This window comes from Convolutriloba macropyga, chromosome 12, assembly GCF_964194025.1.
Source record: "Convolutriloba macropyga chromosome 12, txConMacr16.3, whole genome shotgun sequence".
NCBI classification, from domain to species: Eukaryota; Metazoa; Xenacoelomorpha; order Acoela; family Convolutidae; genus Convolutriloba; species Convolutriloba macropyga.
In genome coordinates, this window is record NC_134479.1 from 42,234,641 (window position 1) to 42,251,926 (window position 17,286).

The window sequence follows — 17,286 nt, forward strand, 5'->3', positions numbered from 1 at the left end:
TGGACCAGAACTAGTCTTGCTATTGCTGTTCTTCCGTTAAGAACACTTAATTGTTTTGAAGGTTTTATATATAATTATTTTGTTGGTTAAAAAAAATGCTGCGTTTTTGAAAATCATCCAGAAAAATTGGCACAAAACAGCAAAACTTTAATTCCAGATCACTCTCAGTAGAATTGGAAGTAAGACTAGCCCCTTTGGAATTTACACAAAATGTGTTAGTGGTTTTTGAGTGTGTACTTCCTGCAAATATAATCAAAGTGCACCAAAGAAGCTTATTTTGCGCAATTTTTGATGAAAAAAGTTTAATTTTGAAATACTTAGTCAAACTTTAGCCAAAAAAATGAATCAAAATAGTCAGCAATTCTTTTGTGTCTTTGAAAATAAATCAGCAACACTTCTGTTATCAGTTTTAACCCTTTTGGCAAAATTGACTAAATTTTAGGCAATACTTCCGGAAATTTGAACAAAAATAACGCAAATCATTCTCAAAATTCACAAAAATTTAATTCATGATAACTTGCTCTAGAGAACGAAATTAAAAAAAATCTTCTAATTCCATATTTTATGCTGTAGGGTTTGGTTTAATGATTGATACCACTCACAACTCTCTACGATGAATATATCGATCGGTCAAAATTGTTTGAGCAAAAAAAAACATTGCCGATAGAATACCGGAAACGACTCGAATCGTCGTGCAAAATAATCTCTACCCTAACTTGGACAAAATCATAATTTCTAAAAAAACACTAGAAATAACAAAAATAGTAGACCAATATAACATAAAAAGCGTTAAAATTTTTTCAGTTCAGGGGTGTGGGTAGGTTCTGGTGGGGGGGGGGTGTAGGTAGGTGGGGTGGGGGGGGGGGGTAGGTGCGTGGGGGTAGGTGCGTGGGGGGGGGGGGGGGGGGTAGGTAGGTACGTTGGGTTTGGGGGTGTTAGGTACGTGGGGGGGGGGTAGTTTTTTGGGGGCGGGATAGGAAGTTAAATTGGATCCATTTTTCTCAAATTGACCTCTTCACCTTGAATTACAGACTGTTACCAATTGCTATACATTACAAACTAAGCTATTGTTAAAGTCCAATGTTCGAAAACAGAAGTCAACAATCAAAAACGGAGGTTAAAGCTCGAAAAGGAAGAAGTCAAAATTCAAGTCATGAACAAACTTGCTTTCTGCTAAAAAAAACCTGTAGAATATCAATACTCCTCTTCGAGTCGTAAAAACCTGTAGAATATCAATACTCCTCTTCGGGTCGTAAAAACAAGTTGAGTATATAGTTCCTCCCCCCTCAAGAGGGATCGGAACAAGCACAGATTACTAATTTTAGATTCTATTCTACATTTTTTTTTTGAATAAATAGCTTTGTCCTTGGAAAATGGGTGTAAATTAGTCCACATTTTGTGCTTTGGTTGATTTCAAATTGCCTTGAAAGTCGGAATCAACCCGACAACACTAATCAAATTGAGGCTCCTGCGTGCGGAGAAAAAACCCCTAATTGCGTAGTTGGATATTCTTAAACATTGGAGTCTGAGCGACAAAGTCACCCAATTTCACTCGGCCCGAACTACTAGGTAATTTTAATTGGTCGAACAAGTAGGCCAAATTCTATAGCTTAAGGGTCCTTTTAAATTTATTCGGATAATTATTGAGGACAAAGAAAATAATCCTACCCTATTTGGTAGAGGTACCGACTCGTAATGGAACTTAAAACACTCACGTGCACATTTTAAAATGCCGAAAGCCTGCAGTGCCAGAAGTCAAAATGCCAGAAGTCGCTACTTCGCCAGAAGTTGAATTCCGTTGACTTTCGTCATTTTAAAACGTGCGAGTTTCGTGTTTTAAGCATGGTTAAGTGACTCTGCAGAAGTCACTTCGAAATTCTGACTTAATATCTCGAACCGCTTCGGGGTTCTCGATAAAGGCCAGAAGTTCTCAGTGACAAGCAGAGTCACTTAACCATTACTTATGGTTTAACAAGGTCTTGCTCATATCCTATCTTTTGCTGGCAAAACTAGATCACGTCTTGATTGAAAGAGATAGTGTGAATCAACGAGCGGATTACATGCAAGTATATCGTAAAATAGAACAAAGTATTTCACCATAAACTTTTGGTAGACCAATAAAACAATGATGAAAACTTTTTTGATCAACACTTTTCTTTTAAATTCTATATACTTGGTTCCTTTTTTGATTAGATAATCCTCTTTGATATTCCTTTTGAAATATTCCTTCGCGTGTTGTTTATAACAGATTTTTACCAATGCCTCATATTTTCAAAAGCGTAGAATAAATCTTTTCGTCACCCATATTACCAAAACATGTTTAAGATATTGTTATCAGTTGTTGCATTCACGAAGCTGTTATTTCATATGGCCGCGACTCTGCACTTGAATCGTGTTCTTGAACCATCGCCGAATCGACAACGGTTCATCGGACAACCCAAAATAAAAATTTAAGCCGACAACATAATCAAACACCAATTGTAATGGCGGAATGTACTAGAGATATTTGCAGCAATCCGGTTTTCGATCAATCAGAATTAAGCGTCGAATGAATTTCTCTCCTAAGCGATTGTCTTATCTTATGAGGTTCTTCTCGATTCTGAAAACATCTTTGGATCCACTGTTGACAGAAGCCTGCATTTTTTGCTGTGATTATGAGAATATTTTTTGCGAATGCTGATATCGCTAGTATTGCTATTCAAGTTTTAATAAAAAGTAAATGTTTCAAGTCCCTGTCACTTCTATTCATTTTTTGAGAGGCCAACTCAAAATAGAAAAAAATAAGAGGGCTCTTCAATTTCTGTGTGACTATTGATTGTTAATGGCTTGTTTCAACCTTTTTTTGACAAAAAACAAAAAAGTGAACATTATTATAACTTCAAACTTTTTTAGTGTTCATCTTTTTGGTGAGTTTATTTTCAAGCAACCAGAAGGGAAAATTTTTGGATTTATACTGTTTTCATCATTATTTTTGTTTTTGCTACTAACTTTGTTCAATTTAGATTGATTCGCTAAAGTTTGATAAAGCTCAAAAAATACTTTAGTTGACACAGAAAACATAACAGGAAAAGCTCTAACCACAGCTCAAAAATTGCAAAACCAAAAAAATGTTTTTCGGCATCTACAGGAAAGAATAATCTAAGGAATTTTATAAATACATAAATGATCATTTATTCCTTTATTCTATAAAAAAAAACCAGGGTCACTAAATTTATACGGATCAAAAACACCTTCCCAGAAAACTTTTAGATTATGGGACTTTAGACAGCAAAGCTCAACTTTGTTTTTAAAAAAACAATGAGACTATATGAAACACACGGAAACTCAACTATATGAAACACACGGAACCAAAAAGTGTTTTTGGAGCCAATAACAACTAATAAACTATCCATAGTTAGAAACGATATGTCTGATTTTGATTTCATTAAAAAGATATAGGGAGCACGTAATGAATACATCAAAAACTGCAAGCAACGATTAAAAGCAAAACATTTGTGATTTTTGACAATGAATGGTTTTAAAAACAATAAAAAAAACAATTGAATAAATAGAAATATTAAAAAGAACGGAGGAGGCCTCTCTGACTAGGGAACAAATCCTATTTATTATAATTGAGCCTAAGTGACCAATTAACAGAAAAATATTTTTTGAGTAAAAGTTATGTCAAAACTGATTAAACTGTCAGATATCAGACAAAATGATCGAAAAAGCTAATAAGACTGGTCATCATTGAGACTAAGTGATACTAACAAAAAACAACTGGAAAATTGAGAGAAAGCCAAAAACTCAGTAATTATTTCTGAAAACAAGTGGTGTCATGGTTATTAAAATTATGACATTTTATTTGAAGCAATAAAGCAATCTGCAGTTTGATTCAACAGTTTTGATCATCAAGCAACTGGAATTTTTTTCTCTTTTCAGTTTTTTTTCCTGAATTTGGTTTTGCAGAGCATTTTTTTCATTTTAGAGCTGTTTCTCTTTAAAGCAACTTTGAGCTATAGGGACTAACAATGAAGAATAGAACTAGCCTAAAAATAAAAAACTATTGTGGCAATTGGTCAAAAAAGCTGCCCAGTTGGTTAAAACAAGACAAAGTTTTGTTCAACGAAGTAAAAAACCAAAGCGTGATGAGTTCCGAAAAAGTGTTCAAGAAACAGAACACAAAAAATTATATCTGACTCTTTCTAAAACCACTTTCCATTTTTATGGAATCATTAATAAAAACACTTTAAAACAATTACTAAAGTAATAATTATAAAAAATTTTCTCTAATTTTCTTTTAAAAACTTCTCAAAACGTCTTAAAGTTATATATGGCCTCATTTATGAAATTCTTGGAATGGAAAGATTATTACTCTCATTTTTTGGATCGCAAAGAACAATTTTGTATACAATGAAAGCGGCAAAAAAATTAACACAGGAAATGACAAAAAAAAATCAATTTTTTCGAATAGTTTTGAAAAAAATGGCATCAAAATGTTTGAGACTTGCAGCCTGAGTTTAAAATTTCTGACGCCATTTCAGCAAATCATCGTTAGAAAGAAAATTTTTCAATTTTGAAAACATTTATAGGACCACGCAACGGTATGAACCGAATGAAGATAGTTATAGTAAAATTGTTAGATATTAGGTAAAATATTCAAAAAGGTGGAAATATTCTCAGTAGACTAATCAATAGACTTGCTATCAAAGAAAATAATTCACCGAACAACAATACAATTATAAAGGCGACCAGAGTAAAAATAAAGTAAATCAAAAAACAGGTTGCGTCAAAGCCGTCATAACTGTTAAAAAGTAACAAACAACTAAAAATATTCAATTGCAAAACAAAATACTTCATTAGAGGGCCTATGAGACCAGTGATCAACAAAAATATGCAATAAAAAAATTAAAATTGAAAACCAGAAAAATCGAAAACTTGACTAATATAAAATCGAAAAGTGATCAACAAAAATATGCAATAAAAAATTAAAATTGAAAACCAGGAAAATCAAAAAATTGACAAAGTCCTTAAAGGCGTTAGATGTTAGTTTAATTTATGGAATAAATTCAATTTGAGTCAATGGACAGCCTAACACGACTGTCTCATATGAGACAAATTGGAGAACGATACACAAAAAATTGGCAGAACTCAAAAACTTTTGTTTCGTTTGAAAAAAAATGACGTAAAAACCAATACAATGCAAAAAATTTGACTTTCTATCAACATAAAATTTCAAAAACACAATAAGTAAGTTTATAAGTGACAAAAGAAAAAACAACAAAAACTGCAAAAATACCAAAAAATTCCTACTAATTTTTGAACGCAAATAAGCTCTACGTCTTAAAACCATCATTAGGTGTCCTTTACGGGCCTGAAGAATTTCATCTATGCATTATTGTGCACATCATAATATTGAGAAAAATTATGTCGCGTGAACAACATTAAATTTATTTTTTGACAAATAGTGTCAACAAGTTAAAACAATTAGTGTCAAATGCACTAAAAACTTTGGATATGAAATTAATCCGTTGAAAATCTCTTGAAAAATATTTCAAATTTAATGTTTCAAAAGTACTCGCATTTGTTCATTTTACTGCTCCAGAGCTTACTTTAATAACAGTGCCCCAATAAATTTCATTTTCTTTGAATTACAACACTGCCTTCAATAACAGCCGACTGGCAAGACGAGGGCGACTATTAACTAGTGAAAAATCAAAAGAAAAGATTGGTGAAAATGCTACTTAATATAATCCACGCCCTCGAGTTAATCATTGTTAACAGCAGTATCGTTGTTGTTAGTAGAGAAATTTATGAATGAAAACCTCTTACTTGCTTATAAAAATTGAAAGTTAGGTTGTTCTGTTTCCAGAGCTTACATATGATGCCCTTTTTGTTTTTCTAGGGACCGTATAAAAATTTCTAATTGGCAGAAGAAAGCTAACCTGGTTTAAATAGTCTTCGTTTTCTAAAATATTGATGGAAAAATAACAAATTATTTTTTTCGTGAAACTGCTGATCACACGGGCTTAGATTCAAATCGATTTAAAACTTTCATCAAAGTGACTCGGAACATACGTGTTACTTTTGCATTTGTAGTTGAACAATGCAACGGTTATCGATCAATGTGGTAAGAAAAAACATTTCTAAAAGTCTCTTCCTTTAGAGACGGGCTTTTAGATTGATTTGAAATAAAGTTTTATTTTTTGATATCTCAATGTGGACTTAATTATGAATTCTTTCCTTAATTGGTTTTTGAGTGCTTGTTTGGAGTGTTGTTTTTTTAATCCATTTTTTCATTGTTTTGTGAACTGACCGCTGAGATTTAACAACAAAAATTCTAAAACAACAACTCTGCTTTGGTGAATTCAATCATCTTAATAAACATATGAAATTTTTGTTCCCACCCCACTTGTGGGGGGGAGGAACTATATACTCAAATGGGTTTTTTTGTTCCGTGAATTTTGGCCGACCGATATATTCATCGTAGAGAAATGTGCATGGTTTCATTAAAAAGCCCGTCCAGCGTAGAATTCGAAATTAAAAAGATTTTTTTGAATTTCGTATTTTTCGAGGAGTTATCGAGGTTTAAAGTTTCATGTGAAGACTGGATATTTGGTTCACTTTTGTTCACTTTTACCGTAATTTTCGTTCGAATTAATGTTTTTTCTACGAAAAATTTAAATCAAAACTAGACTTCATGCCAAAAAGTAAATCAATTTTAGGTTTTTAATAGACGAAAGGAGATAATAAAGACTAGTTCTAGTCTTAGAGGGAAGTTTAATATATAAAAAAAAATTCGAATTAGGTTTGGGAGCTCTTTTTTTTTAAAAAATTTTACAATTTTTTTGTTTTTTCAAGTCACCTAGAGACAACTAGACTTTTTCATATTGAAGTTCCGTTAATGAGAAACCTCTTTTACGATCAAATGAAGCCCAATGAACAAAAAATTTGTTTCAAAGGGATCGCTCATGTTTTTTTTTGGATTCGTATCTCAAATTTCGTAATTTCAAATGAAATTTTGATTTTTTTTTTGAGGTTTTACTAAAGTTTTATAATCCTATGGCATAAACGTGTTGACTAAGGGTGCAATAGATTTGTTAATGAGCATTAAGTGAACCTATCTAGTGCTGTGAATGGCTGTTAAGACTTTGAAAATAAATTTTCGATTTTTTTTTAAATTAGAAAATCATAAGCTTATTTTTGTGAACTGTAAGTTCATCTCAGTAAAAACAGGATTGAACTCCTTCATACCACTGCAACATAAGTTAATCTCATTGGAGGCTTTATCAAATTTTTCAAATTTCAAAGAATTCAAATTTTTTTAAAAGTTTTTTGGACATTTCGTTTAATTGGTTCATTTTGAAATCTTATCACGTCATCCTAATATTGATGGCTACATCTTTCTTTAGTGAAGACGTCCAAAGGATCATAGATAAAACTTTCTGAGAGAAAAATATGGTTTAAATGGCTTCAACACTTTCTTCTCCCATTTTTCTAAAGAAATTTTGGTTTTTGCCTGTATTTGTTGTTTTTTTTTCATAGTCAAAAGACATATTGTGATGTCTTATTGATTACCTAGGCATGATAAACATCCTTGTAATCACATCGTGGCTTTTTTTTCTACATCAACAACAATTTATCTAGTTAGCGGTTTTGTCTTCTAACTATTGTTTTTTTGACTTCGGTGCACGAGTTTTCATAATTTTTATAATTTTTGGATTTTTTTTCGTAATTTTGGTTCTTTTTGAAATCGTATTACATTATCTTAATAAAGATAGCTCCCATTGGCTTGGTGAAGACGTTTAATGGATCATTCAAAAAGTTTTCAGAGAAAAAAGTTTATGGTTTAAATAGCTTCGACAATTTCTTCTCTCAATTTTCTACCGAACTTTTGGATTTTGCCTGTTTTCGTTGTTGTTTACATAGTCAATGACTTGTTGTAACGTCCTATTGATAAATTTTGAATGACAAACATCCGAGTCGTCACATCATCTAGGCATAATTTAGCGTTTTAAATGCCTTCAAACTTTTCAGTTTTTTTTTTGTTCTTTTCGTCAACTTATTCTCGTCATTGAGAAGTCCACTCCAATTCCTTGAATTTCAAAAACAACTTGTCTACTAATATTATGTCGTAAATGATGTTTTGTTTGGTGGACATTATGCGTTTTCATTAAAAAAAAATATTGTGAGTGGTGTATTTGTGTTTCTTTTTTTCTCTTCTTTTAGCTTATTCAGGTAATAACAGATCCCAATGATTTTCAAATGCGGCCCAAATGAACGAACTTCCTTTCGCTTTCAGTATAATTTTAGCTGAATGAGTTTAAATTTAAATTGAAGTAAAAAATAAATAAAATTCAGATAATAGCTAATGATTTTAATGGCTTCAATAATTTATGTTATTGTTCGTAATTTTTTGAGATTTTCTGCTTCTTTGTGTAAATTGTTCATTTTTTGAGATTTTCTGCGTATTTAGTTTATTCCTATGGTTTAGTCTCTGCAAAGACAGGTCCCATTAGTTTCATATTGACTTTTTACTAAATTTATCAAGAATTATTTTTTTTAAAAGCTAAAGATTTTTTTAGACTTTTGAAATTATTTGGTTTTGAGAAATGTTGATTGATCTTTGACCTTAACCTCATTTTTTTTCTGTATGTCAAATTTTTACCTAATCTCATTATGAAAAACATACATCTGCTGTATAGTTAGCAAAAACTAAATTTGTGGAGTTAAGGTTTTATCTGATTGCATTTTGACGTTGTTACTAGGTGCTTTTAAAATTATATATTTGGTTTCTGCCGTGAAAATTTTGTTTTTGCATATTTTGTTGTTTGCTGTATTCTCTCGTAGTCTTTTTATTGGTAGATCTCGTGAGCGCTGTAATGAGAAATGGCATTATGTAATTCAATTTGTAATTAGGTTTTGTAGCATTTTTTTTTAAATTCAAACATCTATTTTTGTTATCTCTTCATTTGGTTGACAATTAAGTCAAAAATGTAGATGAGCTCGGGTCGGAACATCATGTGCGAACGCACATTAACGAGCCGCCTTGTTGGTTATTTATATTTGGGCAATAATCTTGTAGAGTAAAAACCCTTGAAGAGCTTATGCGATCATCTTTTGATCTCGGTATTATTGTCTAAGGCAATTCAAGTAATTTTGGTCAGAAATTAGTTCTTACTCGGGTTGATTGTAGCCAGGTTTGCACTGGCAGGTCCTCTTTTCAAGGTCACACCAATCTTTTTTGTCTGCCATAACATTGGTGAGGTCACAAACGTCTTCACATTGTTCTCGCAACACAGCGCATGATCTATCCTCATTATCTGTAACTTTACATTTATCAATGCAAACTTTTTGCTGTGAGTCAAGTGTTTGCGGGTTTGTGTAATAACCCAGTTTGCAGTGATAATCGCCGGACTCTGGGTTACAAAAGTCGATGGTGTCAGCAATCACCAGCTCTTCTTTATCAGGTAGGTTGATAGAGTAATCTAAACATGGCAACAAAACTCAATTTAATAGTTTAATAGCAGCAGAATTGCATGTATATACAAAGGCACAAAAGGTGAGTAACAGCATCACACAGCACAACAGACAGTTATCCAGTTCGAATGCAGTCTTCGCTCACATGAACGAAAAACACGTGCTCTACTTTGCGCATATATATATATATATATATATATATATATATATATATATATGTCCAGGTTTTGGTCCAGACCCAAATTGAGCTATGATCAGACCCAATCGAGCGCACACCCCTGTGTTCCTAGACCGAAATTACAGGGTCTGGAAAGCAGTTCGAGCGCGCAATAGTCTGGACCATGGTCTGATTTCGGTCTGATCAGATGTCAATTCGGTCTGGACGGTCTGATCATAGTCTAGTCAGGAACATGGTCTGGGTTTGGTCTGATCAGAGGTCAATTCGGTCTGGAAGGTCTGATTTCGAGTGCATTATTTTTTCAATTTTTTTGTTTTTTTATTGAGGGATAAAGCAGCCAAGAGGCAACAATAAAGCAGCGTTCCGATCAGAGACTCATCTAAAGTCCGATGACTCTGATCAGAAACAAGGGGTCCTGTTGATAGCAAATGCCGGTCCCCTCAAGAGGAAATTTCGATTAACTGAAGACCACGACGTTTCTTGTGGAAAGCTGTCTAAGTTCATTCATTGAGTCAGAAATATGAACTAAGGGGTATTGTAAATAAAAGTTTTTTCTCAACAGTTAGGTTTCGTTTTCATTAGCAATATTGTCAGAATTGGCTTTTCCTTAGATGATTTTAATACTGCAAACACCAGTTTTTATGAAATGAATATATTATAGCAAAATTAAGAGAATTGTTCATAATTAAAATCTTTCTCTGATCAGACTATTTTGAGCGCACTTGAGTCTGATGATAGTCTGATTAAGGTCTGGGCACTGGTCTGAAATTGAGTCTGGACTATGGTCTGAAGATGGTCTGATCATAGTCTGTTTATAGTCTGGACAATGGTCTGAATTTGGGTCTGATCATAAGCGCACTATAGTCTGGACAGTGCTCTGGGTTCGGTCTGATCACAGGACATTTTGGTCTGGAAAGTCTGATCAGAGATCATTTTAGTCTGGAAGGTCTGATCAGAGGAAACTTCAGTCTGGAAAGTCTGATCAGAGGTCATTTCAGTCTGCATAGTCTGATCATAGCTCAATTTGGGTCTGGACCTAAACCTGGGTATATATACTTGTTAAAGTCACGTTTAAGTTTGTGCAAGGTAACAGAACATCAAATGTGCAATAATGAAGTCACTTGCTCAAAAGAGTGCTAAAATTTTTATTTTCGCAGCTATTTTTGTGCAACAGAACCCTTCCTAAACAACAGTGTTTAGAGAAAACTGGCGCAAGAAAAAAAATCGTATTTTTTTAATTCTATGCACTTGCTAAGTTAATAAGTCACATGAAACTCAAAAGAGGTATTTAGTCAAGCAGAAGCTCATAATGATTTTTTTGCAGGCACCAAGTCAACGGTCGTACTTTTAGTTGGACTTCAAAGATGTTAAATTAAATGCCTTGGTTTCGTCTTGACAAGTTGTTCTTCTCGGCTTTTTCATTAAAAAAATTTTTACCAAGGACAATTGAAGGAAAATTGTAGGAAAAAACTAAATAAGTCCAGTTTTCTTGAAAAGACCTTACGATGAATAACGTGTTCAGAAAAATTGTTTTCACACTTTCAATTAATGCTATCCATATAATCAGTATAATCAATGACCCACTGCTTTTTCAATGATGAAGGTTTATCCAAAGTTTTTTGAAGCCGGTATGACCTCTCTACATCCTGGTAAGATGAAGTTTTCAGCTAAAAGTTTTTCTTTTCATAAAAAAAGCTAAACAAAATTTAGCAAAAAAAGTGTTTGACGAAATAGCTGAACTTTTTCAGTGTCAAAACAATTTCTGTCAATATTATGCAGTATTAAATGATTGATTCTTCACTATTTGCAGAATTACACACCATTTGAATTGTATACAATATTTCTAGTAATTTGCTGATCATGTTTATTAAAATGTATAAAAGAATCTGGTTGAGCAATGATTTTTTGAGCATTTCTGAAACGTGGTTACACGCTAATGACAACCACTTTGAGAATGAAATTTCAACAATCGCAAATAAAATTTACCATTTGTTAAACAGTGGGACTAACTTGAAATCTTGAAGTGATTATTAAATTTGATTTCTAGCATTTGAGAACAAATTTGTTTGAACTGTCTTAAAGTGTAATTAAAAAAAACTGCATAAGTACAGTTCTGCGCAAACAATTTTCATCTGTTTTAGAATGTCTATGCAGAATGTCATAACAAAAGCAATTTAAAATGTTGTGTTTTGTGAAGTTCACAACCTTTCAGATCTGAAAATTTTGAAAACTTTTTATATATAAAATAACTATTTTGACCTGATATAAAAGATATTGACCTTAAAGTAAAAAAGCCTCCTAATGTATATTCTTGTTCCATCAGTTATCTTTTTCAAAATTTTCTCCCCAAACTAAAGAAAATTACTGATCCTCTCAATTTGATTATTATACAATTAAAATTTGAGCATTTTCTGAGTTTGCCATGCATGAACACATTAAAACCAGTTTTTCAGCCACAAAATTACAAAGTCGTTTAAAAAATTTGAGTTGAAAAAAAATTTAATTTAATTATTTTCAAAAATTATTCTATACATGTTTTAAGATCAAAATGGTCAATCTTTGCCGATATAACTTGATCTTCTCTTCTAAAAATAATTGCAGCAAGAGTGACATTCATTTGCTTTACAGACCTCTTTTGTCAAAAACAAGTCACGTGGACACTTAATAATTGATGAATTCTCATACTAACTTTGCGCTGAAATCAATTCTCCGATTAATAGCTTTTTTCAAATCTATGATAAACAAAACAACAGATGATTGAAACTTTAAACATAACGGGGAAAGGAACAGTGACCAATTTTAAAAACAATTAATTTAGTTAGCAGTAGATATATATCCAGAAGCTCTTCTATATTTTGGAAACTAATTTGCCGTTTAAATGAGTGCATAAAGTTATAAATCAATCGAACAGTAGATAAACATATATTAATAAAAACTGAGAAATTATCAATAAAAAGTTTGTTGAACTAACCGAAATCTCTACAGGGCTCATAGGCAGCGCAATTTTCTGCATCGTCTCCACATTCTGAAAAAAACAATAAATCTAAAAAAAATGAATCTATGAGCTAAAGCTCTAAATTTTCCACAGTAATGGACATCCAGTAAAAAATATGCTGACTCGCCCAGCCAAATTTTGTTTCGTGATGAATCTTGACATTTTGCCAGAAAATCAAATGTTAATCTGCCTAATTTATTAAACAATGCGTGTAATTTGGAGGTTTTCTAATAACTGATAAAGAATAATAGATCTAAAAATCTGAGGAATCTTAACATTGAAACAGTTGCGTGTAAAATATTCAACTCCAGACACTGCATTGCAGAGTTTAGAGTACACAACTTTTAAAACTACAAAAATGTGTTTCAAGTAAAGTGACGTGACAATTAAGATCATTTAAAAATACTGACATAAATCTCAAAATTGTCCATAGTTGACAATGAACTCCCAATTTTCTCACTAACTTCATCACAGAGACTACACTCCCAAGTTTATGGCTTCAGCACTGTGTTTTTGTGAAATTTCTTCAATTTTTTGGGAATTATGCCGGCATTTGTTGCTAATTTTGTACTTTTATGACCTGCTCGCATAATTTTTATGGGTACAAATGGCTTTTTAAAGGGTATAAGTGAACCTACAACATGCTTCGAGCTGATAGTTGACGGCTGTTATGACCTTGAAATTATATGTTCAAAAAAATTTTAAAAAATTTGATGCGTCTCTTTTTAAATCTTTTTAAAGCTTATTTCTGTGAACTTGTAAATCGGTAGGGCCAAAAATGAGAAATTCATTTAGTTGGTGTTTTTTAACTACTGATTTCACTGCTTTTTGGTTTTTTACTACAAATATTGTTCTTACAAAAATGGCTCAGTTTGAAAAAAAAAACAAAATTTCCACCATAGATTTTTATGGTTTACATGCTTACAAACTCTTCGAAACTTTTCTCTCTTTTTTCTATTGAAAAGAGTTGTCTGTTTTGTCTACATTTGTTGTCTTTTTTGTGATCGTATACATTTATGAAATTAAAAATATGTCTAACTGGTCTTCTGTTGACGTATTAGACGACGTATTAATGATTTTAATCACTCTAATACTACGTTGATACGATATTTTCTTGGAACAAATTTAACTTTCTTTTATATTTGTTCACATTTTTTCATTGTTTTTGGAGTCATGTAATTGCAGCTACATCAGATATTTTTTCTTTTTTATTTTTTTTTTATTAAAAACATTTATTTCTGTTTCTCGCAACTCTTATTGAGTTTCTGATTTTGCTTGTTTTTGTTGTTCAATTTGTAATTGTAATAATTATTCTGATTAATAAGAGATCTTAAGAGCTTCGTATGATGGTGTAAACTGTTTTAAATATCATCACCAGTAGACTGTTACTAGTTTTAACCATTATAATTCTTTTTGTTTGTAAAAAATGCAGAGTATTTCTGCAGTCGGCAGTTGTTGTTCTTGTTGTTCTTTTTGTTCACTTTTGTTTTAGTCTAATCAATGAGACTTTCCATCTCCTTTACGTTTAAGCACACATTTTGCTCTCTATTTGTTTTTTGTTATAACCGTTGTTTTATGACTTCGACACTATGCGCTTGCGTATTTTTTTTTGTGAGTGGTCAATATTTGTCAAAACTGATTAACCACATTCAGTCATTAGCTATTGATCTTAATGGTCTCCATACATACGTTGTGTTTATTGTAAAAATTTTTTGTGTATTTCTGTATTTCTTTATTTGTTAATTATGATCTATATGTTAGTCTCAACAGATACAGGTGCTGTCGGCATCCCAAAAGATAATATGTTGCTCTATCTGGTAGTTTTAGTCAAAAACTGATAATTTTATGGCTTTTAAAAACATTTGTTATCAAAAATTTCAACAGAATTTCGAACTTAGCACCCTGTTTTGCTTCTTTTTTTACTTGGCATCTAAAGGCAGTCCCAGTAAAGACAGATCCCATCTGTTTTCTAATCAAAGACAAATTAATTTGTGTAGTTTAGGATTTATCTGATTTTGAGATGTTAAGAAAAGTGATTTAGAATTAAAATATTGAGTTTTGTCGGTGCTGAAGTTTTTACAATTGAAAAAATTTGACTTGTATTGGCGCGCAGTCTGTTTTTAAGATCTGTTAACGCTTTTTTCGGCTTTTTCAAGTCAGCGAGAAGTCAAATTAGTATGGTGATTTTGGTCACACAAAAATAGTAAAGGGAACAAAAAATCGAGGTTAGAGTCGTGACTTTTTTCACAATGACTTTAAAGTGGAGTGAGAAAATGGTGTTTGGACAACTTAGCGGTTTTTGAGATGAATATTTTTTCTGGTAAGTCAATTAGACTTCTGTTTTCAGAGTTTTCTCTCCTTCAGTGCCTTTAAGTCGGTAAATGTGTTTTCTAATTGTGCCTATTTGTCTATGCCTAAATTCATTAAGGTGCAGTTAAATCTTTTTATGACTTTGCCACTATTTTTTGTCAAAAAATAATAGTGATTTTCAGATTCTGCCCTTTTTCAAAAACTATCTGTTGTCTTATCACTTAGTACCATCAATGACAAGGCTGATTTGTTCCTAATGAGGCCTTAAAAAGAAACTAATTAGCAGCTTGAGTTAATAGCTAGTGGTTTTCATTACTTTGACACTACATTTTCTCAGAAATTTTGAGCGAGTTTTTCAGTTCTGCAAGTATTTACTGTACTTTTTGATGTCTTATCATTTAATCTCATATTGTACAGGCCGGCCTCTCATGCTGCTAATAGGGGTTATTTTTATCATTTTAAGGGTTTTTGTGCCAAGCTAGTGCTCCTCTGACTTTGACATTAATTGCTTTTCAGTAATATTTATCAAATTGCTTGAGTTTTTCTTTTTAATTTTGTCGTCTTCACTTGGTATCACTATCGGCAGGTCTCAATGTTTGCTGAAAAAACTTCAACTAACGCAAGTCATTTTAGTTCATAGCTATTATTTTTTGTTGACTTAAACGCTTGTTCGCTTTAAAATAGGTCTTAGTGATTTTTTTTAGTTTTGCTAGTATTTGTTGGACTTATTGCTGTCCTATCGCCTAATCTTATTGATGACAAGTTTCAGCGGTGGTCCTTGAAGACTCAAAAAATTGATGTATTTGTATACTTCAGTAGCTGTTGCGTTCCGTGACTTTAAGTGTTCTCAAAAATTTTTAGCGAGTTTTATTTTGATTTTTGGTTGTTTTTGATTTTGTATATATTATTAGTGAGTGGTCTCATCGACATTTAATGATAGGTTTCTCATGAGAGATAGAGGAAAATGGTTGGCAGCTTGAGTTCATAGCAGTTGTTTTTTTATGTTGATTCTGTCTTTTCAAAAAACAAAAATTGAATTTTCAGTCTTGCTTGTTTTTGTTGTTCGGGTGTTGTTTTATTGCTCAGTCTCATTACTAACCGCTCTCATATGCCTTTTAAGGCGAAGTTAATGATTGTCGGGCCGTAAATTAATACGATTTTTAGAATTGTGTTTCAGGACTTGCCCTGCTATGTTTTGTTTTTATTCTTTATGTTTTTCACATTGCATCCTAGACTTATACACGACCTCATGTTTGCTCAAATGCGTTCTGGCATTATTTACTTCATATAATAGTTTGGGTATTGTAACCTTTTTTTTACTCAAGCATCTATTTTCAAACATCTATTCTTTTTGTAGATAATTAAGGCATAAATGTGGATGAACGAGGTCGAAAAATTACGAGCAAAGTCACATTACTGAGGTTCTTTGTATAACTACTAATTAGTTTTATCGATTTTTTGTTACCATATTCAAGTACTGAAGCATCTAAGCAAATTAGTTAAAATATGTTTTGCGAGAAGGGTGAATCAGAACAGACGAAGTAAAGCTACCTTCCATAAATTTTACAAGGGTGGTGGTTCTTAACAATTATTTTTTTTTTGCAAATTTCCAATCACGAAGTTGAAAGTCTTTTTATAATATCCAGAGAGTATAGCTTGACTTTAAGCTGTGGACACATTGTCATAGTGAAAAGTGTAGTTTGATCATCAAACTGCCACGTTCAGACTGTCTGGGGCAAAAGTGGCCTCTGTTCAGAACAACTCAGACCAAAGTGACTATGATCAGACAAGTTCCAGTTCCTTGGGTGCGCAAAGATTTTTCGGACTATAATTTGATCGAACGATATACAAGTGCGCGCCTGAAAAGGGACTAAAATTGGCTCTTCTTGCCCTGGAGAACGCAGGAATACCTCTACAAATTGAAAATGCGTCCCAACCTACCCATTACGTCGCCAAACGTAAAATTTGGTTGAGTAAATATACGCGATCTTGTCAGCATTATCTGCGCCCATGTTTTAGGATTAGGCTCATAAGCGTGTGTACAACACTGACTCTCGGAGAAACTGGTTCAAATTTGCTCAAAAGTGGATATATCCGTCATAATTATCCACAATGCTTAAATTTCAACAACCGTGGATAATTGTGACAGAATTGTGACTAATTGAGATGACCAAAAGCAAAAAGAGAAACCCTGCGCCCCCCCAAACAAAACCAAACACGACGGCTTCCAAAGTTTCGGTTACTTGTCCACTAAGCCTAATAGTTCGAAGATATTGGTTCAACTTTGACATCAAATCTGTTATGGGGTTTGCTCTCAAACAAACTTTGAGGCGAATTTCAACAC

At 32.5% G+C, this 17,286-nt stretch overlaps 1 protein-coding gene across 2 annotated transcripts in view; it reads right to left on the minus strand.

The window, feature by feature from the left end:
* LOC142350905 (uncharacterized) overlaps window positions 1-17,286 on the minus strand; it is a 57,014-nt gene that overhangs the window by 15,037 nt on the left and 24,691 nt on the right. For both annotated transcript variants that reach the window (XM_075402912.1, XM_075402911.1), the window contains 2 exons: window positions 12,609-12,662; window positions 9,161-9,467 (listed from right to left, as the gene is read on the minus strand). In XM_075402912.1, coding sequence (XP_075259027.1) covers window positions 9,161-9,467; window positions 12,609-12,662 — 361 coding nt within the window. The remainder of the gene's footprint in view (window positions 1-9,160; window positions 9,468-12,608; window positions 12,663-17,286) is intronic.